The 17,447-nt window shown below is 40.7% G+C and overlaps 1 protein-coding gene across 4 annotated transcripts in view; it reads left to right on the top strand.

Annotated features, from left to right (window-relative positions):
* Window positions 1-17,447, top strand: part of Tbce (tubulin folding cofactor E) — a 41,475-nt gene that overhangs the window by 13,230 nt on the left and 10,798 nt on the right. For all 4 annotated transcript variants that reach the window (XR_008719767.1, XM_055603950.1, XM_055603949.1 and 1 more), the window contains exons 3-7: window positions 7,224-7,308; window positions 9,456-9,641; window positions 14,988-15,076; window positions 15,968-16,067; window positions 16,912-17,014. Coding sequence is in view for 3 of the 4 variants with exons in the window: in XM_055603950.1 (XP_055459925.1) it covers window positions 7,224-7,308; window positions 9,456-9,641; window positions 14,988-15,076; window positions 15,968-16,067; window positions 16,912-17,014 (563 nt within the window). In the remaining variant the exon portion in view is untranslated. The remainder of the gene's footprint in view (window positions 1-7,223; window positions 7,309-9,455; window positions 9,642-14,987; window positions 15,077-15,967; window positions 16,068-16,911; window positions 17,015-17,447) is intronic.

The following is a 17,447-nucleotide window of genomic DNA, read 5'->3' as shown; positions in this document are numbered from 1 at the left end:
AATAATAATAATAATAATAATAATAATAATAATAATAATAATAATAAAGGAAGGAAGGCAGGCATACTGTTACACCTGGCTGGCATTGTTTTTTGTTGCAAGATTTTGGTGTTCTTTATTAATTTTTTTTCCCTTAGCTTTATTAAGGTACCACAGCCTAGCGAGTCAGAATGGACTCATGTGGTCTGGTAGTAAACTCCTATATACGCCATGGACAGCACTGTTGTTTAGCTTTCAGAACATGTTGTTAACTTTAACATGTTTTTCAACTTTATCCTTCTACCAGAAATGATAGGAGTGTGGCACCTAACGTACTTTCCTGTTGCGGAGTGCTGCTTCTCAGACATGATATTCTAGGACCCTATTGAACATTCAGTCGCTGAGACCAGGAAAGGATTGGGCCTGTGGGGGCAGGGTGGCATTGGGGCTTTGATGCATTGCCCTAGGCAGCACCTCTTACTGAAAGTAGAAACTTAATGGTTGCTGGAATTTGTAAGGCTGGCTTTAAGCAGGTCACCCCAATTAAACTTACTGATTTCCCAACTAGACTAGGGTGGAGTTGTTTTTTTTTTTTTTTTTTTTTTTTGGTCTGTTGGTGTGTATATGAGGTGAACAGACCCAGTAAGAGGAAGTCAGTCAAACACTTTTTAGGAAATGGCAGAAGCAGCTAACGTGGTGGTTATGTAGCACACATACACTTCTGGATTCTAGACCAGTGAATTAGAAAGAGAGAGAAGGAGCTCAAGTATCGACCAGACTAACATTATTGAAACTTTAAGTTATGTCAGTCATTATCTTTGATAGACAAGTGGTTGTATTTAGATGGATTGGATTGGATTGGATTGGATTGGATTCTCAATTGTTAACACGTGGAAGATTTGAATGAGTGTAAGTTGTTTTCTGAGAGAAAAAGCACAATCCTATGAGTACTATTTCTGTAGCTCACATTCAGGCTAAATGAGAAGTTTTACAAGTCCAGGTCCTGTCCTGGAGAGTAGCAATTGTGTGCACAAACATTCAGAGCTGTTTCTGACATTAATATTTTAACTGTTAGAGAGTACTGCTTAAGATGTTGGTATTGTGATTTTTTAAAGTACTCTGAACACATTTTATTGCCATTTGTTGGAAAAACCATCTTCCTGTCTGTCTGTCTGTCTGTCTACTACCTACCTACCTACCTACCTACTTACCTATCTGCTTATAGACATATACTTAATTGTCAGCAAATCAGTATAGTACAGACAGACTCTACAGTGTCTGGCCCCAACTGTATTACTAGGGGGGTGGCCTTATGTGCTCAGATTCATCCATCGTCTTAGTCAACATGACGCATGTCTAAGACTAACACTATAGAATACCTGTCTTTCAGTACAGAAAGGGCAGTCTGCTGCAGTGAACACATTCTTAACCCTGTGCTGTGTGACACACCTTTAATACCAGCACTAAGGAGGCAGAGGTAGGTGGATTTCTTTGAGTTTGAGGCCGGTCTGGTCTGTACAGTAAGTGACAGGATAGCCAGAGCTACATAGTGAGACCTTGTCTTCAAAAACCAAAAATGAAAACAAAATACACATTTTCTTTTGTTGTTTTTTGTTTTGTTTTTGTCCAGGAATCCTGATTTAATAGGTCTGTAGTCCAGGGCTCCCCATTTTATGAGGCTGCAAGATGATTATTCTTGTGCCCATACTTTGAGAGTGGTTGTTTTATTCTTTAGGGTGTACAGGTTTTCTGGTAGAAACTGAGACTCCTTGACAGCCAAACAGAACCAACGAGGCCCTCTGCCTGACAGCTTAGAACCAAGACAAGTTTGAGTCCAGACAAAGGTACTATGAGCTGCAGGCAGTACTGAGTGCAGTGTGCCCCTCATTAATCTTACAGAAGGACTCTTGACAGATTGCTGTTAGCTCCTAATGAACCTAGAGAGTTCTAGCACCTATAAAGAGAATTGAGACCTATGTGGGAGCCCAGTCACACTCCTCTAATGTTTCTTCTCCCACTTTTTCTTGGTAGCTTTTGGTCTTTATTTCTGTATTCCTTTTTCTCTTCCTGGAAATGCTTGTTTATTTTTAGATAGGTCTCAGCTCTGTAGCCATGGCTGGTCTGAAAACTCATGGCCTCAAGTGCTAGGTTTATAGACTTGACCTACCCTTCCCAGCTATTATAGATCTTTTTGTTGTTGTTCAAAACAGGGTTTCTCTACTCTGTAGACCAGGTTGGCCTCCAACTCACAGAGATCTACCTGTCTCTGCTTCTGAGTGCTGGCACCACTACTGCCCAGCTTATTGTAGATCTATTAAATACACTCACAGATTATAGACTACAAAAGCACAGAGGCATTGGGATATTCTAGACATGAGACTGCCTAGCATGGTATTAAAACTGGCCTTCTTCATTGCTTCAAAGAACTTGAATTTTGTGTAGGCTAATCTTGAAATAGCAAGATTGCAGCCATTAAAATAATGAAACTTTGTTTGGGCTCTGATCTGTTGGCTATATTTGGAAGTTCTGAGGGGAATGTAGAGATAATTGAGAGAGAGTGAATTAAGTTAACAGTATTCTTAGTGGAACTGAGTAGAATCTCTGAGTTGGTCTTTCATCATGTAGGTATAGTTAGGTGTCTTTAAAAATAAAGTTAGTTATCTCAGGGCTTGGTCTGTGCAAAGAAGCCAAAGAGCAGAAGCAACAATAAAGTTGCTGCTGACAGTATCCATCCCTGTCATTGGGTGGAGGAGGTAAAGGAGGAGTCCTCTAGCAATATATGTCCAGTGGTCAGACTAGCCCTGTGAGGAGCTGGGCCCTTTCAGAATCAAGTCATATAAGTTTGTAATTTTTTACTCTATGAGCTAAAGCTATCCATTCTATGATATAATCTTGTGTCTGTATAAGAATTCCTATGGGAGAATGAGTAGAAGATAACCAAAATACAAGCATGTTTGGATCCAAACAGTCCACATGTGCATCCTGTAATTTCTTTTCTACCAGAGCCAATTCTCTCTCAGCCTCAGGTAATAATTTTCTTGGACAATTTAAATCCTGTCACTGTCTTAAGGTTTGAAATGAATTACTTAGCTTTTGAGTAATTAATCCAGTTGTGGGCCTTAGCCAATTATTATGGCCCGATTTTTGAGAATCATTAAGATTTTTTTTTTTGAGACAGGGTTTCTCTGTGTAGCCTTGGCTGTCCTTGAATTGCTTTGTAGACCAGGCTAGCCTGAACTCACAGTGATCTGCCTGCCTCTGCCTCCCTGAGTGCTGGGATTACAGGCATGCGCCACTGCACCTGGTTTATTAAGATTTTTTTTTTCTTATTTTGGTTTTTTGAGACAGGGTTTCTCTGTGTAGCCATGGATGTCCTAGACTCACTCTGTAGAACAGGCTGGGCTTGAACACACAGAGATCTGCCTGCCTCTGCCTCCAAGTGCTGGGATTACAGGCATGCATTCTTAATTGGTCTCTCCTGATTTGTACCTTCTGTCGTTAAATTTTCTGCAGACCTGTCTTATATCCTAGATAATTAATAGAATCTCCTGTTTGTATTTTTTCAGGAGCAATTTGTAATCCCCAACACGTAAAATTCTCTTCATCAAGCATTTTTTTTAAGGTATCTCCATTTGAATCAGCCAGAAAATATCATTCATATAATGGTAAATTATGGGTTGAGAAAATTGCTTACAAAGTGTTTCCAGTGGTTGTTGTACAAAATATTGGCATCTGGAAAGACTGTTCAACAGTCCTTGTGGAAGGACTTTCCAATGATACCTTTTTATCGGACAACTATTTTTATAAATAAGTACTGAGAAAGTAAAGTTTTTTCTATCTTGTTCTTATAAAGGGATGATAAAAAAGCAGTCTTTTAAATCAATCACTGTAATAGGCCATGCCCTATGTAACAGTGAAGGCAGAGGCATTACAGGCTGTAAAGAACCCATTGGCTGAATGATTTTACTAATTGCGGACAGATGTGTCAGCATCCTCCATTTGCCAGATTTCTTTTTAATGACAAATACAGGAGAATTCCAAGGGCTGGTGGACTTTTCTATACACTGAGGTTCCAGCTGGTCTTAGGCCAGCTGTTCTAGTGCCTGCAATTTTTCCTGCGTCAATCCAAACAGGTTGGCCAGTCAGCCACCTGCGTGGTCAGGCAGTTGGTGTATCACCAGTAGTGGCTCCCCAACATTAAGTTGAAGAGTCAGCTTCTGCCATGTCCTGCTTATGGACAGCCTGGACAGTCTATAACTGTCTCTGATAACATTTTTTTGATTTCTTTATTAGGAAGTTCTCCTCTTTTACAGTCTGTCTCTGAAGTTGGAGAAATGTTAATCAGTGCTTCCTACTGGTGCAATAGATATCTTCCCCATAGGTCTCCTTAATTTTCCTATTTGATTTTCTGGTCCTATCTGCTTTTTGGTATCTTTAGAATCTCTTGTTTTTTTTCCATAGGAGCTGCTCTATTTCTGTCATAGGGTTTATTTAAGTTTTGAGCAGCTCTGCCTGCCCTATCAGACTTTTAAATTTTCTAGTCGCTCTCCAGAACAGTTTTTCCTTGGCAGACAGGAAACAAATGGCTTATGATGTTTTCTATCAGATCTTGACCAAGGCCCCTTTGTCAGTATTTTGACATTAAGGAATTGCTTTTAATATCTTTGGATGACCTACATTCGTGAGCCTTATGTCCGTTCTTTCCACATCCTCTACACTTTAACGGGAAACTTTCTTTCTGACTCATTATTAGAGAAGAACATATCGTTAGGCATTGTTTATCAAGAGCATTTAAGGAATGACCTGATCTTTCACAGCCACAGCAGTGGCCATTTTGAGTTTTATCTGTGTATTATTTATCCAAATACAGCCGAATTGTGAACCTTAGATTCTATATCCACAGTAGTTCCAACTTGAGCACACGCTTGTCCTTAGACACCTTGAGCAGCTCCATGGCGCCGCGCTCGGACAGGGCGAAGCCGCACACCTCCCTGATCATGTCTCGCGCGAACTTGGTGTGCTTGGTGAGGCGCCCATGGCGCCGGCTGGGCCTCGGCTTGCAGACGTTCTCCGTCACCTTGTGGCCGAGACAGCCTGTTTTCTTAAATCTCTTGAAGTCTTTGTCTCCTTCGGCCACCACTCAAATTCTTAATAACCTTGGGGATTATTTTGTTCATCTGGTTCAAGTTCCCTTAGCATAACTGGGAAAATCATGTTGGATTTTTTAACTGATTTGCATTTAGACTGCCATTTAGCAGTCTTGTCACAGGGTGGCACTATAGGCTTTAGATTGGATTCATTAGAAAATTCTTCAGAATTCAAACGATTGTCTAATTTTTGTTCTATTATTTGTAACTTAATAGGGATTTTTTCATCCCTTTTCTTATCCAAGTCTGCTTTATCCTGATCTCTCTTAGAAAAGGACATATAAAATTACAGTCATTACTGAAAGTATGATTTATACGCTGATAAGCGTAACAAAATTATATGTTAACCAAATACCCTCTGTCATTGTAATTTGCATTTTTACTTAACTGTTTTTTAAGAACTTCCCAAGTATCTTACCAAGTCTGAAGGTTTCAGCTTTTCTCCACGTCTGTAGCTGCTGTCAGCCAACTCTTGGGCACCAAATGTTGTAATTTAAAGGTCTTTCTTTTCTTTTCTTTTCTTCTTTCCTTCCTTTTCTTTCTTTCCTTTCTTCCTCCCTCTCTTCCATCCTTCGTTCCTTAATTCCTGCTCTAGCTCGCACACAATGAGACAGGAACCTGATATTTTATTTAATAAGTTATAAGCACCATAACTGAGTAGACTTGATTTATTTGAACTCAGCTATGCTAGCCTGGCCTACTTTTCAGCCATGTCTTTACCTGTCCTTTAGTCTCACCCTGGCTGCCTCTACTCCATCCTTGTCCCCATGGTGACTCCTTCTTGGTGACCTCCTCCTCCTGGCATGGTGACCTTTCTCATCTTCACTCTCTACCTCTCTCTACTTGAGATCCTCAGACTAGGAATGGAAATCCCAGTCATATGCTTCTCCTCCGCCTCTTCTTATTTTTTGGTTTTCAAGACAGGGTTTCTCCTCTGTGTAGCCATGGCTGCTCTGGAACTCACTCTGTAAAGCAGGCTGCTCTCAAACTCACAGAGATATGCCTGCCTCTGCCTCCTGAGTGCTGGGATTAAAGGCATGCACCATGACTATTATTGGGCTTCTCTTTATCTTCATTAAACAGAGATAATTGAGGAGTAATTTTTACACAACATTGAGACAGGAGATTCCTTAAAAACAATGACAATACCAGAATTGGTTAGCATTTAGCTCACTGCTGTTTCAACAATTAACAATCAAATATACAGAGACACACCTTAATACAGTGTGAAAGGTCACTTCTAGAGTTTTCCTTAAAAATGTCCTCTTACCACCCCACTGAATTATTTTTCTTCTCTATTAATTAGATAGTTATAGTTTTAAAAGTTACTTAATGGTTCCTCTGAGGCTAATATTTGCTGTTCTGACTTAGGAATTCCTCATGAATAGTCTTTAAGTTCTGAGACTCATGCAAAAGACCTAGGAACACTTTGGTCATTTTCTTGTCCCTAATCAGTTTCTGGATGGCTTTTGTTTTTAGACTTTATGCCCAAGGAGCTGGCAGCTCTACTACCCATTATGTCTTGGTCTTACCCAGGTGTCTGAGCCTCCTTGCAGGTTTCTATCTGGGACAGTCTTTTTCTTTGAAAACTTTCTCTTGGCGTTTTTTGACTGAAATTATCTGTATTTCACTTCAACTACTCTTCCCTCTGAACTTTTTGTTGTGATAGTAGTTACAGGTATTTCGGGTAGCTTATAATTATGATGTGACATTAGCCAGTTAAGAAGAGTGGTCTCTATTGAGTGGTCAGCTCAATAGAGAGATCCCTGTATCCCCTTTGTGTGAGGATGGGCCATATGCGGTCTTCTGTGTTTTTCTTCACGTGGGTACCATGTCTTCAAGGCTCATCCATGCTTAGTATACCCAGTAAAGTTTAGCCATTCTTGTTTTTTGCTGCTGCAGTTTTTGGTGGTTTTTTTGGCCTACACATACTATTGTTGTATTGTTTAAGTGAATTCCCCAGGAGATTCCTGAGACATTCCTTCCCCCACCTGTACGTGTGATGCAGCTTCTGTTAGAAATGTATTTGCTTGCAGGAGAATAGAGCAACCCTCTATCATCTTTTGTCACTTGTTCTTTTTCTTTTTGTTTTGTTAGGACTCTGGTTAGGAGTTGAGTGGGACAATCCTGAGAGAGGAAAGCATGATGGGAGCCATGGAGGTACTGTGTATTTTAAATGCAGGTAAATATTTCTTATGAATTGGGAAGGTCATAGTTAATCATTGAATAGTAGGGCTAGAGAGAAGGAAGCATTGTTGGACTGTGAACAGTCATGCAGGATATGGAATAGTTGGAAAAGGTACTTCAGCCTGCCATGGTGGTGCATGTTTTTAATTCCAGCACTTAGATGGAATACAATCATGTGTGTACAGGTACACTCCCCTGGCTGGAGGCCAGAGGAGTGTTGTCTTTTGCTCTCCACCTTATTTTTTTGAGGCAGGGTTACTGAACTTACTGGCTGTGTAAGCCCTAAGAATTCTCCTGTTTCTGCCTCTTAATATTGTATCACAAGTGGCCAGCTTTTATGTGGATGCTGGGGAACTGAACTCAGTTCCTCATTTTTTTAAAATTTTATTTATTTATTATATATACAATGTTCTATCTGCATATACACCTGCAGGCCAGAAGAAGACACTAGATCTTATTATAGATGGTTGTGAGCCACCATGTGGTTGCTGGGAATTAAACTCAGGACCTCAGGAAGAGCAGGCAGTGCTCTTAACCTCTGAGCCATCTCTTCAGCCCCTCAGTTCCTCATTTTACCCAGCAAGCACATCAACTGAATATTTCCCCAGACCCCTGCTTGAGTTTTGCAGTGTTTTCTCCACTATCATCATCTGAAATGTTTTTTGTTTTATTTTGTTTAAGACAAGATCCTGCTATGTAGCCTTGGCTGGCCTGGAACTTGCTACGTAGATTAGGATGGCCTTTAACTTGAACTCACTTTCTGAGTGCTGGGATAGAAGAGATGTGCCACCACACCTGGCAAAAATGTCCTCTTTCTTAAATTCTAGCTTAGTTTTTAAAAATTTATTTTAAAATTATTTTTATTTTATGTGTATTGGTGTTTTGCCTGAATGTATGTCTATGTGGGGGTGTTGGATTCCCTGGAATTAGAGTTACAGAGGTTATAAGCTGCCATGTAGGTCCTGGGAATTGATCCTGGGTCCTCTAGAAGAGCGGCCCATATTCTTACCTGCTGAGCTATTTCTCTAGCTGGTAGGTTCTTTAAATTTAGATTGCAGTGCTTGAAAAATAAAATTTGCTATTTCTAGTGTCTCTAATACCTTACATATAAACATTAGCATTTTAATTTGATTTTTTATTTTTATGATTATGTATGTGTATGTGATATATATGTCTGGGCTTGTGTACCTCTGTGCATGTGTGGAGGTTGAAGACAACTTTATGGAGTCATTTCTTCCACCTTTATATGGGTTCCTAGGATTGAACTGGGGTCACCAGGCTTATACAAGAAGCACTTTACTGGTACACTGAACCATCTGGCCAGCCCAGCAATTAGTCCTCTTTTTTTTTCTCTCTCTCCCTTTCTTTCTCTCTAATTTTCATCCTATCCCCCTGCCTCCAGCATTTTTCATAAAATCTTTTCAGCATTTATTTATAAAAATGAAAATTTCTTCTTAGGTTTTAATTTTTTTTTTTTTCCCCTCAAGACAGGGTTTCTCTGTGTATCCCTGGCTGTAGACCAGGCTTGCCTTGAACGCAGAGATCCACCTGCCTCTATCTCCATATGTAGGGAATATTGTATGTTCCCTATAGGGAATATGTAGGGAAATATTATAGTTTTTAATCATTAGAAAGGTGAAAATTTCCTCATGAATCTAATACTTTTGTTCCTTTTAATGTGAATTATCTGTCCATATCTTTTGTCTCTTCATCTATAGGAATTTCATATGCTTGCATTAGCTCAGAACTTTTATGATCATTTATAGTGATTATAAATTTTTCTTCAGTAGATGTTTTCTTTATATTGTGATTTTATTTATTTTAGCTTATAGAACTATTTAAAAGAAACCAAGACATCATGTTTTAGAAGGTTCTGGGTAGATGTCCTTTTGTTCTCTTTTTTTGTGATACTAGATATTGAACCTAGAGCTTTGTGAATACTAGGCAAGCACTCTTACCACTGAGCTGTAGTATAGCAACCCACTATATACACTTTAAGACAGTTTCACTAGCCTTGACTTTGTTCTGTAGCCTTGTCAGGTTGGAGCCTGCCTCAGCCTCACAAATATCTGGGGTTGAAGGCCTCTGTCATCATGCTCAGTAGAAGATGATATTTGAATATTAATTTCTCTCCTTTCCCAGTCACCCAACAGGAGGCTCCTTTGTCCGTCCAAACAAAGTTAATTTTGGAGTAGACTTTCTTACTGCCCTTAAGAAGCGTTATGTGCTAGAAGATGGACCTAATGGTGACGAAAAATCATCTTCCTTGATAGTTGGGAGTAAACATGTGCAAACTGTTGGTTTTGACCATATCACAAAGAAGCAGAGGTAAGTTCAGCTTATGTTGGCAGCCTGGCTTTCAGACTCACCAGATTGGGATTAAAGTTCCCGATTGTGTGGAGATCCTTGCAACTTTGCTTCCACATATGGTTCATCTTCACAGTGGTTTGCAATATGGAGAACACAAGCACTGATTATTTGGGAAAATGAAAACCCTCAGTTTAGCTGGGTATGGTAGTTCATTCATACTGGTAACCACAGTGCTTGGGAGGTGGAGGTGAGAGGATCATCCTTGGTTATGTAGCCAGTTTAAGGCCAGCCTGGACTACATGAAATCCTGTAATTAAAAAAAAAAGGAGGGTGCAGGGTTTGGGGGCGGGGAGGTGTCAGATGGACACTGGAGTGGTGGCTCAAGTGGTTAAGAACACTTGCTTTTCTTGCAGAGGACCCAGATTCAGTTCCAAGCACTCATATAGCAAACTGCCTATATAACTTCAGTTCCAGGGGATCTGATAACCCTCTTTGACCTCCACAGGTACTAGGCATGCAGGCAGTGCATATACATCCATGCAGCTATAACATTCATATACATAAAATAAAAAAACAAATACAATAAAAAAAGGAAGATCTGGCAGGATGGCTCAGTTGGTAAAGATGTTTGCCATGTAAGCCTAGTGAACTGAGTTTGAGCCCCAGAACCCACATTAGAGTGGAAGTAGAGAGCTAACCCCATAAATTTGTTCTGATGTCTGCTTGGGGTGGGGGTAAGGTGGCGTGTGTTGTCTCTTTGACCTCCCCAGCCAGCAGAGTGATAATCTCAGGAAGCAGATTGGTTCAGTTCCACTACGTAGCTTCTGTTGGTTTAGACCTCAGGAGTCTGATACCAAGTGGTTTATTTATTTTAGACATACTTAAGTAGAGCATAATTTGGTGAAAACTTTTCTGGTGATAATTAACTCAATCCTGTGTGCACAATAAAGCATACATAACTTTCCCTGAGGAATAAAGTAAATTAAATAAAGATCGATGTGACTACATCAAACTCTTTGTAAAGTACAAGTGACACCTTCCAGAAGGATAGGCTCTATAGACTGAAAGAGAAAAACAAATTTATGATAAGGTTCTGTGGGAAGATACAGTGTGAGAAAAATTTTTTTCCCACAGAGAGCAAAGGTCACCAGGCTATTAAACAATCTGTTCCCAGCCTTCTGGACAGATAGCAGTTTATGCATTCCTTCCCTTGGAGTCGCAAGTCTGAGTTTAACATTCCAGGTTCTCCTTGTGCTTATCTGTAAGTACAAAGACCTCCATGTCTGTATATGATACTAAGATGTCAGTCTGCGAGAGTATCAAATGGGATTATGTGTAATGAAATTCTCAGTGTTAGGACTTGAACCTGTCTGTGCTAGGGTTCTCTAGAGGAACAGAACTTATAGAATGAATGAATATATTGTACTGGCTTGTTTTTGTCAACTTGACACAGCTAGAGTTATCAGAGAGGAAAGAGCCTTAATTGAGGAACCTCCATGAGATCCAGCTGTAAGGCATTTTCACAATTAGTGGTCAAGTGGGGAAAGGCCTAGCCCATTGTAGGTGGTGCCATCCCTGGGCAGGTGGTCCTGGGTTCTACAAGAAAGCCTTGAGAGAACAAACTAGTAAGCAGCACCTCTCACGGCCTCTGCATCAGCTCCTGCCTCCAGGTTCCTGCCCTGTTTTGAATTGCTGTCCTGCTTTCTTTGGTGATGAACAGCAATGTGGAAGTGCAAGCTGAATAAACCCTTTCCTTTCCTCCCCAACTTGCTTTTTGGTCTTTGTGTTTCAATGGGAGCAAGAGAAACACTTACCTAAGACATTCTATGTGTGTATTTGGAGAGAGAGGAGGCGAAGAAGGGAGGGAGGGAGAGAGAGAAAAAGGGAAGGAGGGAGATTTATTAGAGTGAGTGGTTTACAAAGCTTTAGTTCTGCTAATCTATACTGAAAATTTTGGAATCTTTATAAAACAGCAATATTTTAAGAATGTTTTTGTTTTATTCCCAGGTGTGCGGATATGGGGCTACTTCACAGCAGCTATGATTTGCAGTGGTGTAGTTTTGCCAGCTGTGGATAGTTTGTGCCATTGTGTGACATTTGGAATTCTGGGGACTTGTCAGAGAGCATATAAATGCTAGGGCCTCAAGAGGTGTGGTGAGCTGTTGGTTGCATGTTGGTCAAGGTTTCGTAAGTAGTGATGTGCAAAGAACAAGAAGATATTAGATATCCTGACAGTGATGATCAAACCTGCCACAAAGGAGCTCGCCCCTCATCAGCAGGAAGTAGTCTAACTGTAACATTGCCCCCGTTCTGACCCCTGACTTTATTCAGGGATCTCTTTCCTTTCCTCTCTACCCCCCTCCTTTTCTCTCTCTCTCTTATCTAGTGTTAGGGGGTGGAAAGGGAAGAGGAAAAAGAGTTAAAGGAGGATGAAAGAAGAAGCCATAAAGTAGCAAACGACAGCTACAGTAGTCCATCAATGGCTGTGTATCAATGGAAAATCCAGAATTCAGTAGTTGTTCAGCACAGGGATCTGGATGTCTCCGCTGATCTTTAGTATATGCCTGAATCTTGAAGTAGGTTCTAATGCCAGTGAAGTAATGGACTTGCCAGCAAGAGTGAGAGCAAGCTTCCTTCTTTCACTCTTTATATAGGCTGCCAACAGGAGATATGGCTCAGATTAAAGGTCTATCTTCCCACCTCAAAAAGCTGGATTCAAAGTAGGTCTTCCTACTTCAAATAATAAAATTAAGGGGGAAAAAAATCACTCACAGGTGATGACTTACCTCTTTATTAAAATCCAGCTGACCAGCTCTGAGTTTGTACCCTAAGACAAGACAGCCACAATAAAAAGAGAAGCAGCCAAGAGCCCATGTGTCCTGGCTCTTCTGGAAATGGCTTTGGATTTATGCCTGTGTAGACACTTGTCTCCCCACACATGGTGCCAAGGTGTCCTAGCATGGCATACTTTAAACTGTTGAGGGAAATAGATACTTGGTTATTTTTTAAAATTATTTTTATTACTGGAAAATGAATTTCATGTAGCCTAGGCTAGCCTTGAACTCTTTGGTTTGGTTTGGTTTGGTTTTTGTAGACAGGGTTTCTCTGTGACTCACTGGCTTTGCTAGAACTCATTCTGTAGACCAGGCTGTCCTCAAACTCAAAGATTCACCTGCATCAGCCTCCTAAATGCTGGGATTAAAGGTGTGCACCTCCAAAACCTGGCTTGAACTTTTAATTTAAACTTTTTACTGTTCTGTATGAGATGTGTCTATGAGGGCAGGCGTTCACATACCACAATAGGAGAGTGTCCAGGACAACTTTTTAGAGCTGGTTCTCTCCTTCCCTGTTGTTCTCCTTCCCTATTGTTGAGGCAATGCTATCTGGCCCTGGAACTTGGTGATTCTCTTTTCCTGCCTTCTACCTCATTGTAGGAGTGCTAGGATTACAGGTTTCAGCTAACACCTATTGCTTTTTGTAGGCACTGCTATCAGGAATAGAACTCAGGTTCAAGTGCTTTTATCCACTGAGTCATCTATCTAGAGCTCTTGACCCTCCAGGCCTCCACTTTGCACAGCTGGCCCAGAGACAGTATTATAAACTACTGGTCTACAGTTATTGACAGTTATTGTGACTGAACATTCACAGTTCTTTTCAATGTTTGCAAAAAAACTGATATGGACAGTTGCTGTGTTAAAAAACAAAGAATTTTCTGCATGGTGGCACATGTTCGTAATCCCAGCACCAGAGGATCAGGCATTCCAGGCCAACTCAGGCAACATGAGACCTTGTTTAGAATAAATACAAAGCAAGTACCTTATGGAAATTATGGTGGACAGAATATGGGCATAGTAGTAACTAAACTGACTGATTTCAGAGTCTGGGAAGTCATGCAGTTCTCTGGGGTACTAAGTTGGCAGCACCTAAGTCATGAAGTTGTTTGGTCCTAACCAGATGCAAAAATTGGAACTGGAAAATACTTGTTTTAGCCCAGGCACCATGAAACATTACTGAAACCTCAGGGCCTATTCAACAAATACTAGGGCCTCTGCCCCAGAATTGTTTTCCAATAACTGTAATCAGCCTGACCCTGCACTGAGCTCTTGTGTTTCCCCTCAATGCTGTCAGTTTTCTGTTAATTTTTACAAGTATTAATTAAAATGAACCACTGTGTGCTAAACAATATTTTGAGATCTTCATAAATACTAACTCACCAAGTCATTTGTTGTTTTTTTTAAAAATTATTGCAGACTAAAACTATAAAATTAACCTTGAACATAGAGTAAACCAGTCCCCAGAACATTGCCCTAATTCAAAACTAGAATTCTAACTGCCCCCTATAAACACTAATTCCCTGTTTCTTCCTTGTTCTTTCTTCTGTTTCTTTGTCTGTTCTAGGATTACCAGGTGGAATTGTATAGTATTTGTCCCTTTGTCTGATCATTTTGCTTAGAGTAACATCTTTAAGGTCTCTCCATTTATGGGTTGTCAGAATTTCTTCTTTCTTAAGACCAACACCGCTTCTCAATGTGATGTCACATTTGATTCATCTGTTCTGGGTTCTTTGTACAGTTTGGTTTTGTGAATAAAGTTGCTACAATTAAATTGAGTGCCACAGCATTTTAACATTGTGAAGTCTGAGGCACCAAGATTTAATCAATTTGCCTAGTGCCAAAAGAGGTAGCAGAATTAGACCTTGAAGCCAGGTTGTCCAGCTCTGACTTCCAAGTTCCAGGACATTATCTTTTCTGACAGGCACAGGACACAGATGCTGCACATGTAGAAAAGAGCTGAGAGCTCTGCATGCACAATGCCAAGGACATGTCCCTAGAGAGACTCTGTCTCAATGGGCAGGGGATGTCAGCATTTTGGGGAACTGCCAACTGTCAGCCAAAAAAGCAGTGGCTTCATTGGGGTCTAGTCACACAGTAAAACACTATCAGGTATGAAGACAAGTGTTCCAGAGCTCTAAGTGTCAATAGAGCTGAATCTGCTTCACAATATACTTTAGAAGGAAGAAGTCACTGAAGAATCTGTTTAGCGGAATGTCACTTCACCATTTCATGGTGTACAATGAAACAGTAATTAGAGACAGAGTTTTACAGTCAGGGTTAAGTCCATAGCAGCTGGAACTGGAGAGTCACCTGGGGAATGGCGGAGGGCAAAGGTATTAAAGAGAGGGTCAATAATTACAGCTGCCTCTAATGTCTGCCATGCTTCATTTCACTCATTTTTAGTAATGCTTTACTCCTTAATTTGTGTGGCGGGTACTAACATTTGTATGGTTTTTGTGTTATGTATAAGGCTTTAAAGGGCCAGTGGATAGCATTCGACTTACATGTGCACGTGAACTTTTTCATATAGTCAGCTGAGAACACTGCAAGAAATTTCCCTGTGGAAGTGTGCCGTGAGCTGTGCTGGCGAACAAGGAAGAATTGCTGAAGCTTGTCCAAGTATCCTTTTCATTGCTAGCTCATTCCTGAAACTAATTTTGGATTTGGCACCTGTGCTGACACCCTTATTGGGGCATGCATCTCAGTTAGGTACATTTCGAGACCCTTTGCCTGCAGTTATGCCCCATAGTAGTGAACATTTTTATTCTAAATTTTTGTACTTGAACCACAGATGAGCATTGCAGATCTTGAGTTCTCAGCCCCTTTCTTGCCTGTTTTGCCGCTACCCTTGTGTTTTTCTCTGGGATGGTGCTGTTTAAAAGATTTTAGGACTAGTGCCCTGGAGAAAAGGATGGGTGTGCACTCTGGTGTGCGTGTTTGTCACTGTCTTCTGTCTTTTGTCAGTCAGTCCGGCGGGAGTTTGATTATGACACTTGGTTCTTCTTTGGTTATAGATGCTTATCTCACATGATAGATGCTTGTCTCATTTTGACACATGAAAATGAGTATTTTACCTTTTGAGTGAACCAGGTAATAGTGTTTCTCTGTCTTGTTTTGCAGTGCTAGAGATGGGATTCAAGGGCTTTGGGCATTTAGACAAATACTCTACCACTGAGTTATATCGATAACTTAAAAGATGAAAGTATTTGTGTTCATGAGAAAAATTTCATACTAGTTGGTGCACAGTAAGAAACCCCCACTCCAGCCAGGTGGTAGTTGAACACGCCTTTAATCCGAGCACTCAGGAGGCAGAGGCAGACCTAACTCTTGAGTTCCACCCTAGCATGGTCTACAGAGTGAGTTCCAGGACAGCCAGAACTACACAGAGAAACCCTGTCTCAACTCCCATCCCACCCACCCTCAAAAAATCCCCACTTAAGGAATTAGAATGATAAGTCTATGTCTTTGGAGAATCTTTTGAAATTACTTTTTCTTAAAATGTGCCTTTAGATATTCGAGTTGTAGATCTGTCCAAAAACTTGCTGTCAACTTGGGATGAAGTGATTGCTATTGCAGAGCAGCTCAAAGACCTGGAAGTTCTCAATCTCAGGTATGGACACTGTGCTACCTTCTTTGACAGCTGGAAGACACTTTCTGGGAAGCTCTGGCTAACGGTTCACTTCAGGGCACAGTCTTCAATGGGTCCTTTGAAGTGCATGTATAAGGGTGCATCTGTATCCTGATCAGGTGGGAGGGGATAGATCTTCCGAGTTTGTAAGCCTGACCATGAAAGAAGGACTATTATAGTACATGTGATCTCAGCAGAGGAGAGGGGTTACTACTGAATGTACTTGCCTGTTGGGAATCTGTGTAATTCTTTAGGTATAAATAGTTCATTGGGTCACTGCTTAATGTGGTTCTGATAAAGATTTTAACTTCTCTACCTTGTTCACTAATGTCCCATTTTCTGAGGCCTTTCCAAATATTTGTTTAGTTTAATCTCAGAACCTCACTTTCAAAAGGCTTACCTAGTCTGGTCCCTTCCTCCCTCTATCCCTCCCTTCCTCCTGATGGTTCTTGGAACCAAGCATAGTTCTTTGTGCTCCATAAGCCCTTTACCACTGAACACACTCCAACTCGTCTCTCCTTGAATTCCTAAGCTCTTTACATGTGCAGGTAAGTTTTAACCCAGCTAAGGCAGGTGCAGTAGAGCAGGCAAGCAGGCTTGAAGATGCCTCAAATACAGCAATTGGGTATAATTTGACTTTTAATGTCTCCTTTTCTGGAAATATGGGAGCCCAAGCCATCTTCACACATATGAGGAAACCTGAAACTTCACCTGCCTCCATGAGAACCCCTCTCAAATCTTCTGGTTTAATCCTAGACTATTGATTGTCAGTGTGTTGGGTCTGCCATGTAAGAGTAAGTACTTCACATCTCCTTTTTCTTCTCAGTGAAAATAAACTGCAGTTTCCCTCTGACTCACCAACTCCAACCAGAACATTTTCTACTCTGAAGACTTTAGTCCTAAACAAAACGGGAATAACATGGGCTGAGGTAATCATTTTTGGTTTAGTACACAGTAATAAATGGTTACAATTTTTGCTTTAAAAGGGAATTGAAGCCTGTCTTCATTTCAGTCACCTTACTATCCAAACAGTAAAATGCTCTGAACTTCATTACAGAGAAGAGTAATCCTTTGGTGAAATAGAATTTTAGATTTGTTAATCCATGTTGGTTCTCAGCCTGTCCCTGCCTCTTAGGTCATTTGTATTGCTTGGGAGTCTTGAACCCAGATGCTTACAGTGACATGCACTAATAACTATGTGGAGTTTTAAAAGCCATAATGCCAGCTCCCTCATGTTCCCTGCAGATGTTCTTAAGGGAGAGCATGCAGTAGAGAGTCTCACCCTCTCCCTGTGTGCAGGCTTGTCCCCACCATCCATTCTGGTATGACTGGCTTGTGAGTAGCCACAGGTTTCCTTAGCAC

Source organism: Psammomys obesus, unplaced genomic scaffold, assembly GCF_907164565.1.
Source record: "Psammomys obesus unplaced genomic scaffold, mPsaObe1.curated_primary_1811, whole genome shotgun sequence".
Lineage (NCBI taxonomy): Eukaryota > Metazoa > Chordata > Mammalia > Rodentia > Muridae > Psammomys > Psammomys obesus.
The sequence above is the reverse complement of the archived record's forward strand: the minus strand, read 5'-3'. Positions and strand labels throughout refer to the sequence as shown.